The sequence below is a fragment of the Engraulis encrasicolus genome, chromosome 5, assembly GCF_034702125.1.
Source record: "Engraulis encrasicolus isolate BLACKSEA-1 chromosome 5, IST_EnEncr_1.0, whole genome shotgun sequence".
Lineage (NCBI taxonomy): Eukaryota > Metazoa > Chordata > Actinopteri > Clupeiformes > Engraulidae > Engraulis > Engraulis encrasicolus.
In genome coordinates, this window is record NC_085861.1 from 47,042,202 (window position 1) to 47,058,738 (window position 16,537).

The window sequence follows — 16,537 nt, forward strand, 5'->3', positions numbered from 1 at the left end:
GTGTGTGTGCGAGTGTGAGAGAGTTTGTGTGTGTGTGTGAGAGAGAGAGCGAGCTGCCTTGGCTAAATGTAGCCTATGTAAGAGTAAGCTATATTATATGATTAATATATAATACTGGTAATAATAATAATACATTTTATTTTTGAGCGCCTTTCAAAATACCCAAGGACACTTAACAATCAAAACAAATAACAGTAGGGAAAGTATAACAAAGCTTCAGTGAATTAACAATAGGAGAGTAAATAAATGCAAAAATAAAATAGAAGTAAAAGTACAATAAAAATAAATGTTTTAAAATAAGAAAAAGAACTAGAATGCATTTGAAAATAAAATAAAAATGAGGGGAAAAAATAATAATATGAAAAATAAAAAATAAACTGATAATTAAAATAGAGTGAAGTGCCTGTCAGTGAAGTTGAAAAGCAGAAGTGAAAAGGTGTGTCTTCAGCTTAGATTTGAAAGTAGACAGTGTAGAACACTGACGAAGTGACAGTGGGAGAGAATTCCAAAGTTTGGGGCCAACAACACTAAATGCCCTGTCGCCCATGGTGCGCAGGTGTGTGGAGGGAACTGTAAGGAGGAGTGAGTCAGTGGAGCGTAGTGTGCGGGTGGGATTGTAAGGGGTGAGTAGACTTGTGATGTAGGAGGGTGCAAGGTTGTGCTGGGCCTTGTATACGAGGAGGAGAATTTTGAAATGGATACGTGAATGGATAGGAAGCCAGTGTAATTGATAGAGGATAGGGGTAATGTGATGCCAGGGTCTGGTGTGTGTAAGTAATCTAGCTGCTGAGTTTTGAATGTATTGTAGACGGTTAATCAATTTAGTAGGAAGACCAGTGAGTAGGGCATTGCAATAATCTAATCTGGAGGTTACGAAAGCGTGAATGAGGGTCTCAGCAGAGGTAGGGGTAAGAGAAGGGCGGAGTCTGGAGATGGTTTTAAGGTGTAAAAACGCAGTTTTGGTGAGGTGTTTAATATGGGATTCAAAGGAGAGCGAAGAGTCGATGATGACGCCCAGATTTTTTACTTCAGAGGAAGTGGAGGTAAAATAGTCAGGGATAGAGAACTGAGAAAGGTTTATCTTTTTAAGTAATGATGGGGTGGCGATGATGATAGCTTCTGTTTTGTTTTGATTAAGTTTAAGAAAGTTTTGGGTCATCCAATTACTAATTTCATTGAGGCAGGTTGTTAAGTTAGCGAGGGGGAGTGGATGGGAGGGTTTAGTGTGTATGTAGATTTGGGTGTCATCTGCATAACAATGAAAATTTAGGCCATGTTTTCAGAGAATGTTACCAAGGGGAAGAATATAAATGATGAAGAGTAGGGGGCCTAGAACTGAGCCTTGTGGAACACCATGTGTGAGGAGTGAATTTGGAGACCGGAAATCACCAATAGAGACAAACTGCTCTCTTCCAGTTAGATAGGACCTGAACCATGAGAGTGCAGTACCAGTGATGCCCAATAGGGTTTCCAGCCTTGTGAGAAGGACGTTGTTACGGGTTACGGGTTGTTACGGGTTCGTCTGCGTCAGAGCCATTGATAACAGAGTTACGCCTACCTTTGATCTCGGCGGGAAAGTCACCTAGTGGCTGTGTAGACACGCTAAAGACACGCTAAAGTTCTAAACAAACAGAGAGCCGTCATTGACTTCTACTGAGCAGAATAAGCCTTTCTACGGTAAGCATTGAATAAATATGCACACAAACGGGATCCATCCCATTTTTTTAGGTAATTCGTCTAGTACATCTAGGTGATATAAAATACTGTGTTGTTTACACGCTACTGTCGTAGAACTGGTGTGTTTTTATCACGTTTTGAGGGAAATCACCATTAGCTTAGCCAGGAGCCCGCCACTTACCTATGAGATGCTAACTTTCTTGGTAGCTTTTGACTGTAATCGCAAAAGCGTTGTGTTCATTATTTACACTACAAATATTAATTCGTTAAAAACTAATCACATACACTTGTATGTCTATAGATCTCTAGCAGTGAGACGCAGGCCAGCTTTAGCCTTTATGAGGCTGCATCAGACCTGCCAAAAACATGCATCGTTGCATGCAGGCAGAGTGAAGAGGATCAGGGCAGAGACGTGTAGTCCCTACACACGACTCTGAATCAGTGGCATGGAGCAGGGCCATGGATCTGTCATGTGGACTAAATAAATTATAATTAAAAAAAGACAACAACTGTATAACCAGTACTTGAGTGGGTCAATTTTTTTTTTTTTAATGTATTTATGTATGTTTTGAACACAGAAATACACTGGATGCTCACTGCTATGGTGCCAAGTTAGACAATAACCTAGTGTGAATATGCATTTTTAATACTGTATACCTTTTGTTATTAACTGTGTGAAGGCATAGCATAATGGTAGAACATCATACAGACACTTGGAATGCTTTGTAAGCATCAAACTGTTGACAGAGCACGACACGCATGAAGAATTCACATAGGCCTAAGAGTAAGGTTTGAGGTTTCTTTTTGCTCAGCGTAACAGTAATACAACAACAAAACTGTACACTTCATAGTTGCAAAACTGAGCTAATGGAACATATTTACAGCAATGCAAGTGATAATGATAAAAAACAAGAAACAGATAGAGCAGTCCAGTTTTGGGTGCAAAACACAGGTAGTGTAACAGATGTAAAGAAACTGGCCATAATACAAACGAAACATCTGGAGTTGTTTTGGAATGGTGATGTGGGAGAAGAAATGGAGCCTATGCAATCCTACAGAGTGTGGAAGGCCAAAACAGGACACAGGCTTGTCAAGTGATCCGGTTTCTGTAGTACCGAGTAGTAGTAGTCTGTAGTATGGAGCCTCTGCAGGTGTCATGCAACTCACAGCACTCCTGAGTGTTGTGCCTGTCAACAACACAGACATGCAGCGGTCATACTCAACGTGTAACATTGAAATAGACAGAAAATTAAAACTGTAAAAGGGGTCTATGCTGCTGTATATGAACAACAAATATCATTATCAGTGAATATGGTACACCTGGAGCAATTAAGTGAAGAACCAGATGAAGGTGGGAGACAAGCTGTATGAAGACGAGCAATGAAATGAAGAATCACATTGTAATAACAATATACACACCATGACTGTGAAGGTGGAAGACAAGGTGTATGAAGAAGGGCCGGAAATCTGTTCAGGGGTCATCAGTCAATGATGAGTGAATATGACACAGCTGGAGCAATGAAATAAAGAAACACATGAAGTTAGGAAGGGCACTGACAATCTGTTCAGGGGTCATCAGTGAAGTAAAGAATCACATAGTAATAATAACAACACACCAAGCAGTGAATGTGGGGAGGGGGCAAGCTGTATGAAGAAGGGCCGGATATCTGTGAATGATGAGTGAACATGACACATCTGGAGCAATGAAATAAAGAAACACATTGTTACAATATACACACCAAGCTGTGAGTGTGGGGGCAAGCTGTATGAGGAAGAGCAATGACAAAGAAACACATGAAGTTGGGAAGGGCACTGACAATCTGTTCAGGGGTCATCAGTCAATGATGAGTGGATATGACACACCTGGAGCAATGAAATAAAGAATCACATGAAGTTAGGAAGGGCACTGACAATCTGTTCAGGGGTCATCAGTCAATGATGAGTGAATATGACACACCTGGAGCAATGAAATAAAGAAACACATGAAGTTCAGGGGTCATCAGTGAAGTGAGGAATCACATAGTAATAATAGCAACACACCAAGCTGTGAATGTGGGGAGGGGGTGGAGCAGCATCTCTAGTTTGGACGAAAGTGATGATTGCACATTTCTGGTGATGTATTCATTGAAAACACCCTTTTGTCCACCATGTGATGTACAATGACACAGTGCTGTGCTAATACAATTTTCTCTTCTCAAAAAACAAAAAAAAACAAAAACAAACACAAAAAAAACCTCAAGACACAGCATGAACATGTCAAACAGGGAGAATAAACCGTTGACAAATTGTCAATGTGTTTTTGTCTTTATTTTCTTCTAGTCATGACTAGGGGTATAAATCAGAGCATTCATGCCGATTTGATTTGAAAAACGATTTCTTCAGCAACGATTCGGTTATGATTGATATTTAGGAATGTCCTACAATGCAATTCAATGGTTACTTTCTCTGTTCCATTTAAACACCTGCCTATAAATTAATGCCAAATATGCCTTCACACTTCCCTACATTACTACATTACATATTACTTGAACCTCAATTGCTTTGAAATAAATATTACAGTTGTGCCTTCAATACCTCATCAGCTGTCATGGAGTTTGGACCTACACATATGAACTACAAACATATAGTACCAGACTATTCACATATACTGGTATATATATGTCGTGTCAATTTCAATACAATAATTACCTTAGATTCACAAGGCATCTTACGCATCTTACTGTGTCCCACATGGTAGTAATGACAACAATAGGTACAGCCAGCAGTGTATGCCGAACCAAAGTCCCTAATCAAACACACAAAACAGATGAGTGATAGAGGAGTGATAGACTGGCAGACAAAAAAATAGACATTAATCCACCACTCATTCAAATCAATCAGAAACTATTTGATTTCACAGAGCTAAAAGGAGAAATACAGGTATACGGCGCATTGTCAATGCGGTGCACATCTGGCTACGGACTGTGCATAGTAGTTCGACTAGCCAACTTCAAAACTGTTCAGCAAACTGTTCAGCAACTGTTCAGCAAACATCCATGGTTTACTCAACAGAAATATATATTTCTCGGTTTCTGAAATACCTGGGGTCATCAACTTCAGTACTTTAATATTCGGGACTCAATTGTAATTTTTGTAGCTAGCCAACACATCCACACGTAAATGCTTACTCGCTACGCTAACCACATGCAGCTACATGCATTCAAATAGCTGGGAAGATCAAACCACGAATGTACACGGGTAATATGGCGTTATATGAATGTGGGAAGTAGAAAACACAGTCGTTTATGATACAGATAGCGCATTGTATAGGATTGTAACGTAGCCACTTGTGAAGTTGGACCGGAGCCAAGCCGCTATGCTAACTTAAGCTACCAGAAGTGGTTATTCATTCCTAAACAGCGTTCGTCTTTAACATCGACATCGCAATTTTCATGCAAACCACATGCAATTACATAATTGAAGGCTATACTTTAGACAACGGATACTGAAACACAGAAAACATTTCGATTTGTTCTCCCATTTATCAACTTACCGAGAAAGGTGTCGACAGTCAAACGAAAGTCTACGGGGCCCACTTCCGGATATGGAACTTCTTGAAGTCTACAGGGAGGAGCCATGACACGGAAAATAGACCCCGCCCCTTGCCCACGTATGCCAATGGGATATACACAACTCTTTTCCTATTCATGACTCTGGTCTGCGTTGTGTAGTTGACAGAATGGAGTGTCCACACAGGAGCTGCATGCATTACCGTATTCCTTACTGGGGTCTGTCACAAATAAACAAAATACACAGTCATCAGTCGTCGGGGGGGTAAGGCGCCTCTGTCCGCTCCTCTTCCCGGACATAAGGTAGACAGGGCAATAGCCTAACTGATTCACATTATTTAGGTAGCATGAAGAGCAAAGCTCTAATAACAGTAAAAGCATATGTGTAAGGATGTGTGTAATGACTTGTGTGTAATGTCTTCTGTATTTATCAAATTATGTATGCATGCTACTTGACGCAGGCCTTATTTTCCCCCTGTGATCAATAAATTATACTTACTACTCTACTCTAGCCTCGCGAGCCATCCTACGTACTTCCGCCAAAGGATTGGCTCCACTACTGTAGTCTGGCCGTGCTTCTCTGTGGAGTGCCTGGAGCAGTAGAATTTTGATCGCAACACCCCCCAGAAAACAGCCAATAATCCAATACGCTCGTGACAATGACGTACACATCTGCGCCAGAGCCATTGGTCTGCGCTATGTTGTTGTTGAGTATTGAAATTATTGGACACCTCTCACCCAATCGCTGGCAGTTAAACTGCCAGCGATTGGGTGAGAGGTGTCCAATAATTTCAAACCATAACTGAATGCAAGCTTCCTGCTTCCTACAATTGCTTCAGAGCAAACAAATGCCAGACCATAAATACGAAATGAAATGGTAGTATTATGGGATGGTCAGGACCAGGCTACTACTCTACTCCAGCCTACTCTACAAACGGCTCTGCTCTAAACCTGTAATATTCCGCCACCTTGTGGATTTTTGTGGAACTCCCTACGGACAGGTGATGATGTCATTTCCGGTGATACGCCCGACTCCATTTTGCAAGATAACAAGTAACTTGTTATGGATCCCCACCAAAACAAAGGGCTTAAAAACAAAATCAGTGCCTAATTGAGGTGCGTATGAGTTCAGATAGTTAATTAGGTATGCATATGATTCTATCATAAATACTACCTAGCTATATATGGTTGGAAGTTTTGCTTTTTCAATTTGAATTCCCTTTCATCTAGCTTTGACTACTAGCTTTCCATGATAAGAGACTTCAGCATTCGATCACAAATGTGCCTCTCCTAGCTAAGGGCGCATTTTGGTCTTAATTGCATTGGCAATGTGATCGAACTAGGAAGGTAATTGTGGGTCTTGTGTGTTGTGTCACATCGTATAATGTAGTTGTGATGTGATGCCAGTTACAGTGCTAAGGTAGCGCTAGCCTGTGCATTAACAAGGTTGTTAGTGTGTGTGTGTGTGGTCCTCCTACGTTGTTATGACAGCTGTCAAGTTGAAACTCTATGACAGGTGGATCACCATGCCCTACCTCCTCCGTTTGTAGGTCAACTGTCTGATGTTTCTATGGGTAGACGTAGACCCATACATGTGTGTTGACAACGTAGTGTACTATACTGTCATGCAATGTGAAGTTTACAGCATTTAAAGTGTTAACAGTTTGAGGTTTTGGGAAGACATTTAACCAGGGAGGTATGTTTAAAAATGTCACTTGTGAAATTGTTGATGTCCTACCACTTTTAAAAGATCTATTCACCACTGGACTTTCTTAGATCCTGGAGTTTTCCACCTCCAACTTGACCGAACAACCAAGTGGACCCACATCCAGCAGGAAAATGAATCTTCAAAAAGTGTAGGCCTATAGCTCAGGAGGCAGGAGTTGGACTGAAGGCGACCATGGCAGAGGTCTAAACATCTGTGTAGAGCTCCTCAAAAGTTAAGGGCCTCGTCCCCTTCCATGAAAAGCAGTGAGGGAGCTGACCACTAGCATGAACCATGGACCAAGGTGCAGTGGACAGTCCAGTCACGCTTGTCATCAAAGCCCCTAACCAGAAATATGACGACCAGACCATAAGCTGTTTCCTGAACTGGACTGTGGAGAAGTTGAAGAAACACATCTCAGATGTCTACCCCAGTAAGCCGGTGAGTCCACAAACAGTTAACTCTGAACCATTTGAAAATGAAATCGGTGTAGTCGAGCACTCTGACTTTGCACAGCAAATATCTTATTTTATATTTATATTACTGATAGATAGGGGTAGCCCACTGATAAATATAGTATCGAACCGAGAAATCGTGGCAGTCATGGTACTGTATCGCAATGCAAGAAGACAGTATCGTGATATGTCTTTCAAAATGTTACCTTTCATCAGTCCAGAAAACAACCACATGATATTATAAGATAGTGCCTCAAATCATCAACATTATTGCTTTTTTTTTCATATTATTAGTAGTCTCTCTTCCAAAATCGTGGGGTGTATGAAGCTGTAGGTAAAAAACGGTGATATGAACCGAAACATGAATTGAGTGTATCGTTACTGTCCTACTGGTAGACACACTGTCACATTATCACATGTTATTTCATCCACATGTTTCTTTATACCTACTGAAATAAAATGTATTTTTTAGCACCTGTGCTGTGGGTTGAATTTGCATGCAGAAACTACCATCCAGTGTATCACACATTACCAATCAGTTAGTTCCGAGTGATGATTAGACTAATTACAGTAAACAGTCTACCTGGTTTGCTGTGGATTTGCATGAATTGAAATCAGAAGAATTTCAGATTGGCAGGAACTGGCATGAAATGAAACACATTGATGACCATGCATTGTGTCCACGGGGGTAAATATTCCGGAAAGTGGGTTGAGTGACCTGTCTGACAGAGTTGTAAAACCTCCAAATAGACAAATCATGGAGCGAGATTCATCATCCTTCCATTGAAAACAAAGCTAGACACTGGGCTGGGATTTTACCACTTGGGGGATGTTTCAGGAATATGTTTCAGTAACTTAACAAGGCAAGTTAACTTGCAGTTTAAGTTAATGCTGTGTCCCATGGCTTCACCTTCCAATCAAAACAGTCAGAGGGACTCTGATATTAGGAGGTGTATCATTTGCTCTGGGCTAACACGTCATAGATGCAGTAGGTAGATACTAAACCTGCTTTGTGGAATGCTCGCCAGTGGGCATAATAAGGAGCTGGTTCAGTAGTAAACCAGGCTAAGTTAGCCTTGTGTCAGAGGTAAATTACCTAATAGAAGAGCATGGAGTTCTCATCTTCTTAACTAAATGATGTCGGCACGTAAGTTACTGTACATCTATAAGCAGGTTTACCACTTCCTGTAGGTTATCTACGCCTGGTTTATCACAAAACCATGCTCTTGGTATACCTCCCAGGTCATCCATTAGTGTTTTTTTAAGTACAGTTCTCATTTAGCTCGTGGACACAAGCAAATGTGTTGAAGGCCACTGGAGGTTGTAATGATGTGAACGTGAGTACTCTACATACCTTCATGAGATGTACACTTCATGAGTTTCTGTCTATTCTACCGTACTACACTACTCTACTCTGCACTGTGTGATTGGCCCGTCATGACAAACCCCTCAAGAGCAGGTCACCAGCAGTACTTAATGTGTGGAATGATAGGTGTGGATGTTCCCACTTGTTTTGCAGTCTTCAAAGGATCAAAGGCTGGTGTACTCTGGAAAGCTTCTGCAAGACCACCTGCAGCTGAGGGACGTTCTACGAAAGGTTTGTGGCTGTGTGTGTGTGTGCACGATTTTGTGTGTGTGTGTGTGTGTGTGCGCGCACGTGTGTGTGTGTGTGTGTGTGTGTGTGTGTGTGTGTGTGTGTGTGTATGTGAGTATGTGTGTGTGTGTGTGTGTGTGTGCGCGCCTGTGTGTGTGGAATTCCATGGCTGGATGCATGCATGCACTGGATTCTACTGTCAATGGCCACACCACATTTCTGCTGTGGTGGTTTTTCTCTTTGTATGGCCCTGAGTTCCAGTAGCTTCTCTCATTTAGCCAAGGCAGCTCTCTCTCTCTCTCTCTGTCTCTCTCTCTGTGTCTGTCTGTCTCTCTCTCTCTCTCTCTCTCTCTCTCTCTGTCTCTCTCTCTGTGTCTGTCTGTCTCTCTCTCTCTGTGCTAGTAGGCCAGTGTAGCCAGCTGCATTGTCCTCGTTGTGTTTCTGAGATAATGTGAACCACAATGAAGGCTCTGCCTAGCCCCATTTCGTTACGGCTGTTAAAAATAGCTTCTTTTCTAGGGCCACGGCCTCCCCTCCTAAAGGCTCTGTCTCACTTGAGCCTCACATTGTGCATTTTGCGGTATTGATTCAACACTTAATAGCAATGTGTTAAATGAGACTTTCTAAATGTGTGTTGTAAACAACCCTATATGTTGTATGTACTGTATATATCACACTTTTCTGCACTGAAGTGAATCGCTTTCAATGTCATTGTGCATGGCCGTAGTGTAATTTGTACCTGTGAATAGTGACAATAGTAGTGATAATAGTGACAATAAAAGGCATTCTGTTCTATTCAATGTACAAAATTGCTAAATTTACAACAAAAATTACAGAATTAGCTGGCAGAATTTGTTAGGCAGTGCTACCTCCACATACCTGCTGGCTGCCCTTTTATTTCGTTAATGAGCGTTATAAGCTTATGCTTGGTGTGTGTGTGTGTGTGTGTGTGTGTGTGTGTGTGTGTGTTTCTTCGCACTGCAGCAAGATGAGTACCACATGATGCACCTGGTGTGTGCCAGTCACAGCCCCCCCGCTTCCCCCTGTGCCCACAGCAGTGCCCGCACCCCAGGGACGCCAGAGGTGAGTGGCCGCCCGCCCTGTGGCAAAGGCCTCCACTGCCCTGGCCCTGCACACCATGACTACCGTTCTGTGTTACGGGGTTGTGTGTGTGTGTGCGCGCCTGCGTGCACGTCTGTGTGTGTGTGAAAATGTAGTACACATCTCAAAAATTGCCATCGGGGCTTCCCATAGCCATGTGCCTCCACCACTTCACTGTGTGTGTGTGTTTGTGTGTGTGTGTGTGTGTGTGTGTGTGTGTGTGTGTGTGTGTGTGAGAGAGAGAGATATTTTAAACTTGAGTTTTAAGCTTAATTCATATAAAACAGACAAATACAAAAAAATAATTATTGTGCGATACTATTATGATCATTAATTTAATTTCTTTTCTTGTCCCTCAGAATTCTGACAGCTCCAGCTCCTCCTCCTCAGCTGGCTCACCCAATCAGGATGGAGCACCTGCCCCCAGTGCAGGAAGTAGTGACGGCCTGAGACACCGGGGCCCCTCCCATGCCCATGCTGTCAACCCAGCGCCCCCTGGCATCATGCCAGAGTCAGTATTTATCACCCCTTGAGAGGGCCTTGTGGTAGGCCATAGATACCCAACACTAGGGTTGCGTTCCAATATGCGACCTTGCGTCCTCCACTTGTGCTTGTGGCCTCGTACCAGGAAGTAATATGTCATGATGACATCACTGACAGCAGCTTTATATTTCAATATCTCGCAAAAGCTGAGTTGTAAAGTTATTTTCTCATTTGCAAACTGAATGGTGAATGAAGAATAGTTCCCCAAAAATTGTTTTGGCAAGGCTGACAGCTGGGAAACTTTATTGTTTTCTCCACAGAGGCGGAGCCAGGAGGCGGGGTGAGGCCACAAGCACAAGTGGAGGACGCAAGGTCGCATATTGGAATGCACCCTAGGGGTCCATGTCAAACTAGCACCTCCCGTCCTTTGCTGTTGCTTGTGGCCTAGTGATGTAAGGCAAGACTTCATTGATGATTAAAGTTTAATGAAATATCTCGCAGAAGCACCATTCCAAATCTACTTCCTCCTCCCATTCTTTCCCTGTTGCTTGTGGTATCTTGCCTTTCGTTTCAGCCTGGCTCTGGTCCGCTGTCAGCCTGATCAGAGAAACTTTTGGGGCGGCTTTTTCCCCATTTAACGTTCCCATTGCAAATGAGGTAATGACCTTTGAATTGTGATTTTGCAAGATTTTGAATAAAACTGCTATCATCAATGACCTCAAGATTGGCGTCACAAGGCCAGGAGCAACAGGAAAACAGGAGAGAAAGTAATTTGGCTTGCGCCCCTTCTGATACTAACCCTGTCACACTGAGCCCCTATTACAAGCGTATTGTTTACCAAAACAGCAATAACCAAGCCTTAATCTGTTACTTAAAACTCTTGATAATGTCAGAACAATGTTATTATTATGTCATTGAGTATTTCTTTTACAAACGGTGAGCTCCCAATCTGCAATCCCATCTGCAGCTAAAGGCTACCTACAAGGAGGCTTGTTAGTAGACCTACATGTAGTGTTTTTAAAGTCCTGTAGGCCCATACAACAAACCAGCACTTTGGAGATCCAACAGTTGACATTTGAAGCATCCAATGCTGTATTAAAATGGTTTGTTTTGAGTGTTCTGTCTTCTAAAAGTGTCTCCCTAAGTATGTGCAGTAGACACACATTCAATGATTTATTTGTGCATTGTCCTATCTCATAGAAATTCTTTGTGCGTGTGTGCGTGCGTGTCTGTGTGTTTGTTCTCCACAGTGGGTTCCATTTCCCCATGCCAGAAGGGGCTCACCTGCCGGCCCACCCCATGTATGCCCCTATGCAGCTGCTGTGGTGGCAGCACATGTACGCCCGCCACTACTACATGCAGTAGTAAGTGCCCCTGGCTTTCCATTGATATCACCACGGCCCATACAGTACATTATGGAGGACACCTTTCACTTTCAGACTGTGTACACACACATAGTTTTTTAAATGAGAATTTTTGCTTCATTATTGCCTTTCATCTACACTCATTTGACAATATGGTTCTTTCAAAAAACATAAAGAACACTAGAAATAGCACAAATCTCCATTTGCAAGGAAACATTTGAACGTTATTTTTTTGGTAATATGAATATATGGACCATACTGAATGTTATTCTATCACATCAACACAATAACGTTCTTTTAAAAAAAAATCTCTAATCTCTCTCATAATGTAGATGCTTCTATCACAGTATTCTGTTTCTATCTTAATGCAAGTTAACTTTCTGTTATAGCATGACCAAGATTAACAGTTGTTAGAGGAAAAAACTACTACAAATGTCTTTCATTTACAAGGGAACATTGGTCCATAGGTTATTCAATCACTTTCTTTTCATCTCTGTCATAATCTAATAGTATGTTTGAACTCTCTCAAAATCAAATTTAAAGACTGTTAAAGTTTAGTGTGGGCAAAGCACACCATAAACTCTTCTAAAATCTCTTGCATTCATATGATGATGAGTTGAACAAACTCTTAATGTGTGTGTATCGTTTTCATAACGGCTGTGTTCGTTTTGCTGGTTATCCTGAGCAAACGGCTTGTAATTTCGCTTTTCATTTACATGTGTCTCTCCTGTTTCTCTGTTCCTCTTCTCTCTTTCTTGTTCACTCTTTGTCTCTGTCGTTCCATCCTTCTCTGGGTCTCCCTCTTGCCTGTCTCTCCCCTGCTCTCTCTACCCCCCACCCCTTCCATCTCATTTTCAGCCAGGCAGCGTTGGCAGCCTCCCAGTCCCCCTTCGCCGCCCCGCCGACCCCCTCCACCAGTGCCACCACCGCGTCCCCAACTGCAACCCCGGCCCCGCAGGCCAACGATGCCCCAGCCCCCGCTCCTCCTCCTGCTGCTGCTGCTGCTGCTGCCCCCCACCCCAACCCGGCGCCCGCCCCTGGGGAGCAGCCCCCGGCCAACCCCCCTAACATCCAGATGAACGCCCAGGGTGGGCCGGTGCTGAACGAGGACGAGCTGAACCGCGACTGGCTGGACTGGATGTACACGGGCATGCGCGCCGCCATCCTGCTCAGCATCGTCTACTTCTACTCCTCGCTCGGCCGCTTCGTCATGGTCATCGGCGCCATGCTGCTGGTCTACCTGTGAGTGGAGTGATTTCTCTCTCTCTCTCTCTCTCTCTCTCTCTCTCTCTCTCTCTCTCTCTCTCTCTCTCTCGCGCTCTCTCGCTCTGTATCTCTCTATATATACTGTATCTCTCTCTCTCTCTCTCTCTCTCTCTCTTTCTGCCTGTATCTCTGCCCCATGCTGCTGGTCTATCTGTTAGTCAAGCTCTCTCTCTCTCTCTCTCTCTCTCTATCTGTCTGTCTGTATCTCTCTCTCTCTCTCTCTCTTTCATGCTGCTCATCTACCTGTGAGTCAAGCTCTCTCTGTTTGTCCGTCTGCCTGTATCTCTCTCATGCTAAAGGCGGATTCATACTTAGCGTAACTGGTGCTAACCTCATTCATACCTCCCTCGCGACGATGGCGTGCGCTCAAAATGACGTCACACGCCCCTCCGCAAGCTGCCGCGGTGCGAGGTCGTGCACCCCGCATTTTTTGTAACTTGCCGTGCGCCACCAGAGACCATGCAGGTAGGCAGACAAAGCAGGAGTTGCGAAGAGATATGGCTACAGCTACTGTACTACAGAATGGACCCTGCATCATTTAGAGGATAATAAAATGTCTTTAGAGAGTTATTTTATCTTCTCCCTTACATGTTGTTCAGTGAAAAAATTGTTTACTTTGTTCAGAGGCACGTTGCGATCTATTCATAAATTCTGCAGCCAGAACAATGCTCTCACATGTCTTGGAATGATCTGCCAATGTAGGCTACAACAAAAGTCTATGTTTCATTGTGGTAAGTCATAAATCAGACGTTCAGTAGCCCTACAGCAGCCGTATTTGGCTTTCTATTTTTATACATCTCTAGAACTCCCGCTGCGAGTTGCGATGGATTCTGCCGTTTCTCTCATGAACAGCAGAGGGCACACTTCCGAAAATGCAAGCAAAAGCCTGTAAATGTCGCTTTAGACTATGAATGGTCTGCCACATTTTAATGGTTCTCGCGCCAAATTGCGCACGTTAAGTATGCGGAGCCCTTAATAGTCTACCTGTGAGTCAAGCTCTCTCTCTCTCTCGCTCTCTCTGTGTATCTCTCTCTGTCTCTCCCTCTCCCTCTCTCACTCTCTCCCTCTCTCTATCTCTCTCTCTCTCTCTCTCTCTCTCTTTCTGTGTCTTGCTCTCTCCTTCTCTCTTTCCCTCTCTCTGCCATGCTGCTACTCTCTCTCTTTCTCTCTCTCTCTCTCTCTCTCGATGTATCTCTCTCTCTCTCTCACACTATCTCCCTCTCCCTCTCCCTCTCTCTATATCTCTCACTCTCTCCCTCTCTCTATCTCTCTCTGCCATGCCGGTAAGTGTTCTGAATCGCTCTCTCTGTCTGTGTGCCTTCACCACTCGTCTGTGAGAATACTACTGATCTCGTTCTGTACTGTACTGTGCAGTAGTACTGTATCTCTCTATACAGTAGTCACCTTATTGTAAGTCCTATGCCAATCCTCCACTCCTGTGCTCCCTTGTCCAATGCAGGCACCAGGCTGGCTGGTTCCCCTTCCGCCAGGAGCAGAACGCAGGAGTAGGGGCAGGAGCAGGAGCAGGAGCAGCAGGCCCAGCCCAGGAGGACGCAGACCGCCACGATATGCAGGAGATGGTAAAACCACACACACACACACACACACACACACACACACACACACACACACACACACACACACACACACACACACACACACACACACACACACCTTCCACACACTTACCTTCAGGGTGTGAGTTACCAGGGGGGGGTGGTGGGGACTTGAATACTTGTATGAATACTAATGAAACACACAATTGAAATGATAGGCACGTTGTGACAAGAGATTCTTTTTATCAACCCCCCCCCCCCCTTGGTTTTTGTTTTGATAAATTATACCCTGCTTACCTTGAACCATCTGCTTGATGCAGTGTGTATGTGTGTGTGTGTGTGTGTGTGTGTGTGTGTGTGTGTGTGTGTGTGTGTGTATGTGTGTGTGTGTGCGCGTGTGTGTCATGATTGTATCTTTATCTGTGTCTCTTTGTGTTAACTCATGGCTGAGGTGCCCTTGAGCAGGGCATCAAACCCCACATTGCTCCAAGGACTGTAACCTATACCCTATGAAATAACTTTAAATCACTTTGGATACTCGTCACCTACATGTAATGTACTGTACTGTAATGTAATGTATTTGTGTCCTGTGTGTTGGGCAGGAGCGTCTGATGGACGAGGGCGTGGAGGAGGAGGAGGGGGAGAGTGGCGAGGAGGGCCAGGATGAAGGGGCTAACGGGGGCCCGCCACACCCCGGCTTCCTGGCCGCCGCATGGTCCTTCATCAGCACCTTCTTCACCTCGCTCATCCCAGAGGGACCCCCTCACCCTGCCAACTAAGGGCGTGTGTGTGTGTGTGCGTGCATGTGTGAGTGTGTGAGAGAATGTTTACATGCCACATGTGGATGTGCACATATACTGTATGTGCATATAGCTGTGTGTGTGTGTGTGTGTGTGTGTGTGTGCGTGTGCGTGTGCGCGTGCGCGTGCGCGTGCGCGTGCGCGTGCGCGTGCGCGTGTGTGTGTGTGTGTGTGTGTGAGTGGTGGAAAGGCCTGTGCCGTGTATAGTGGCGAAGAGTGGAAAGTTGCAAACGGAATAAAACGAAAGGAAGAATGCGAACGGAACAGTGGAAAGTTGCAAACGGAATAAAGTGATGTCACAATAAACGAAAGAGGACCCACCCTCAGAGTCCTGCTTGTGCCACTTGTGGGCGGGTCCTAAATGCTGCTTTTTAGTGTGAGTGCACATCTCCCCAAACCTTCTGCGTTACTTATTGAGCTGACACTTTATTATGGTTTTTAATTTTGCTCTTATTTTTATTTGTTTCCTTTTTAATCGTGTCAGAAGGTACCCTTCAGTGGACTGGCGATGTCTGTGTCTTCCACATTTTTCACATGTTTGATAAAAAAAGAGAAGTTGCTTAAAAGAGGACTAACAGACACATTCTGACACATGCAAGCAAATATGAGAACTGATATATATATATATATATATATATATATGTATATATATATACAAGCTACGTACTGCATATTTAAACAAATGGATCTAACGACAATAAGGTATTGCTTTTTTGATTAATAAAAAAGCTTTGACGTTTCACTTGCTGTGATTTGTTTTTTGTTTTGTTTTTTCTCCATGTCCTGAATGTTCAGTTAGAGCAGGGATGTCAAACTCAGGCCCGGGGGCCAAATTTGGCCCGCAGAGCCATTTCATTCGGCCTGTGAGATCATTCAAATGTGTATTACAGTTGGCCCAGATACACCATCAATGTTTAGCGTAACACAACTTGAACATGAAAATTGCTGTCACAAGATGTGCAGAGTGCAGACACATTTGAACTTACAA

General features: G+C 43.7%; 1 protein-coding gene and 1 long non-coding RNA gene across 3 annotated transcripts; one reads left to right on the plus strand and one right to left on the minus strand.

Annotated features, from left to right (window-relative positions):
• Positions 1-2,302: 2,302 nt before the first annotated feature.
• Positions 2,303-5,349, minus strand: LOC134448610 (uncharacterized). Of its 2 annotated transcripts, none has more exons than XR_010034805.1 (3): positions 5,210-5,349; positions 3,097-3,187; positions 2,303-2,864 (listed from the first exon to the last, which is right to left on the minus strand). It is a non-coding gene; the product is annotated as an uncharacterized LOC134448610 (long non-coding RNA). The 2 variants fall into 2 exon arrangements; XR_010034804.1 differs by lacking the exon at positions 5,210-5,349 and adding an exon at positions 3,294-3,546.
• An 892-nt stretch (positions 5,350-6,241) lies between these two features.
• On the plus strand, positions 6,242-16,285 carry herpud2 (HERPUD family member 2). The gene is made up of 9 exons (XM_063199585.1): positions 6,242-6,341; positions 7,002-7,371; positions 8,905-8,982; positions 9,964-10,062; positions 10,440-10,591; positions 11,814-11,927; positions 12,786-13,169; positions 14,653-14,773; positions 15,352-16,285. Exons 2-9 carry the CDS (start codon positions 7,225-7,227, stop codon positions 15,526-15,528), a joined length of 1,272 nt encoding a protein of 423 aa, XP_063055655.1. The 5' UTR covers positions 6,242-6,341; positions 7,002-7,224; the 3' UTR covers positions 15,529-16,285.
• Positions 16,286-16,537: the final 252 nt, after the last annotated feature.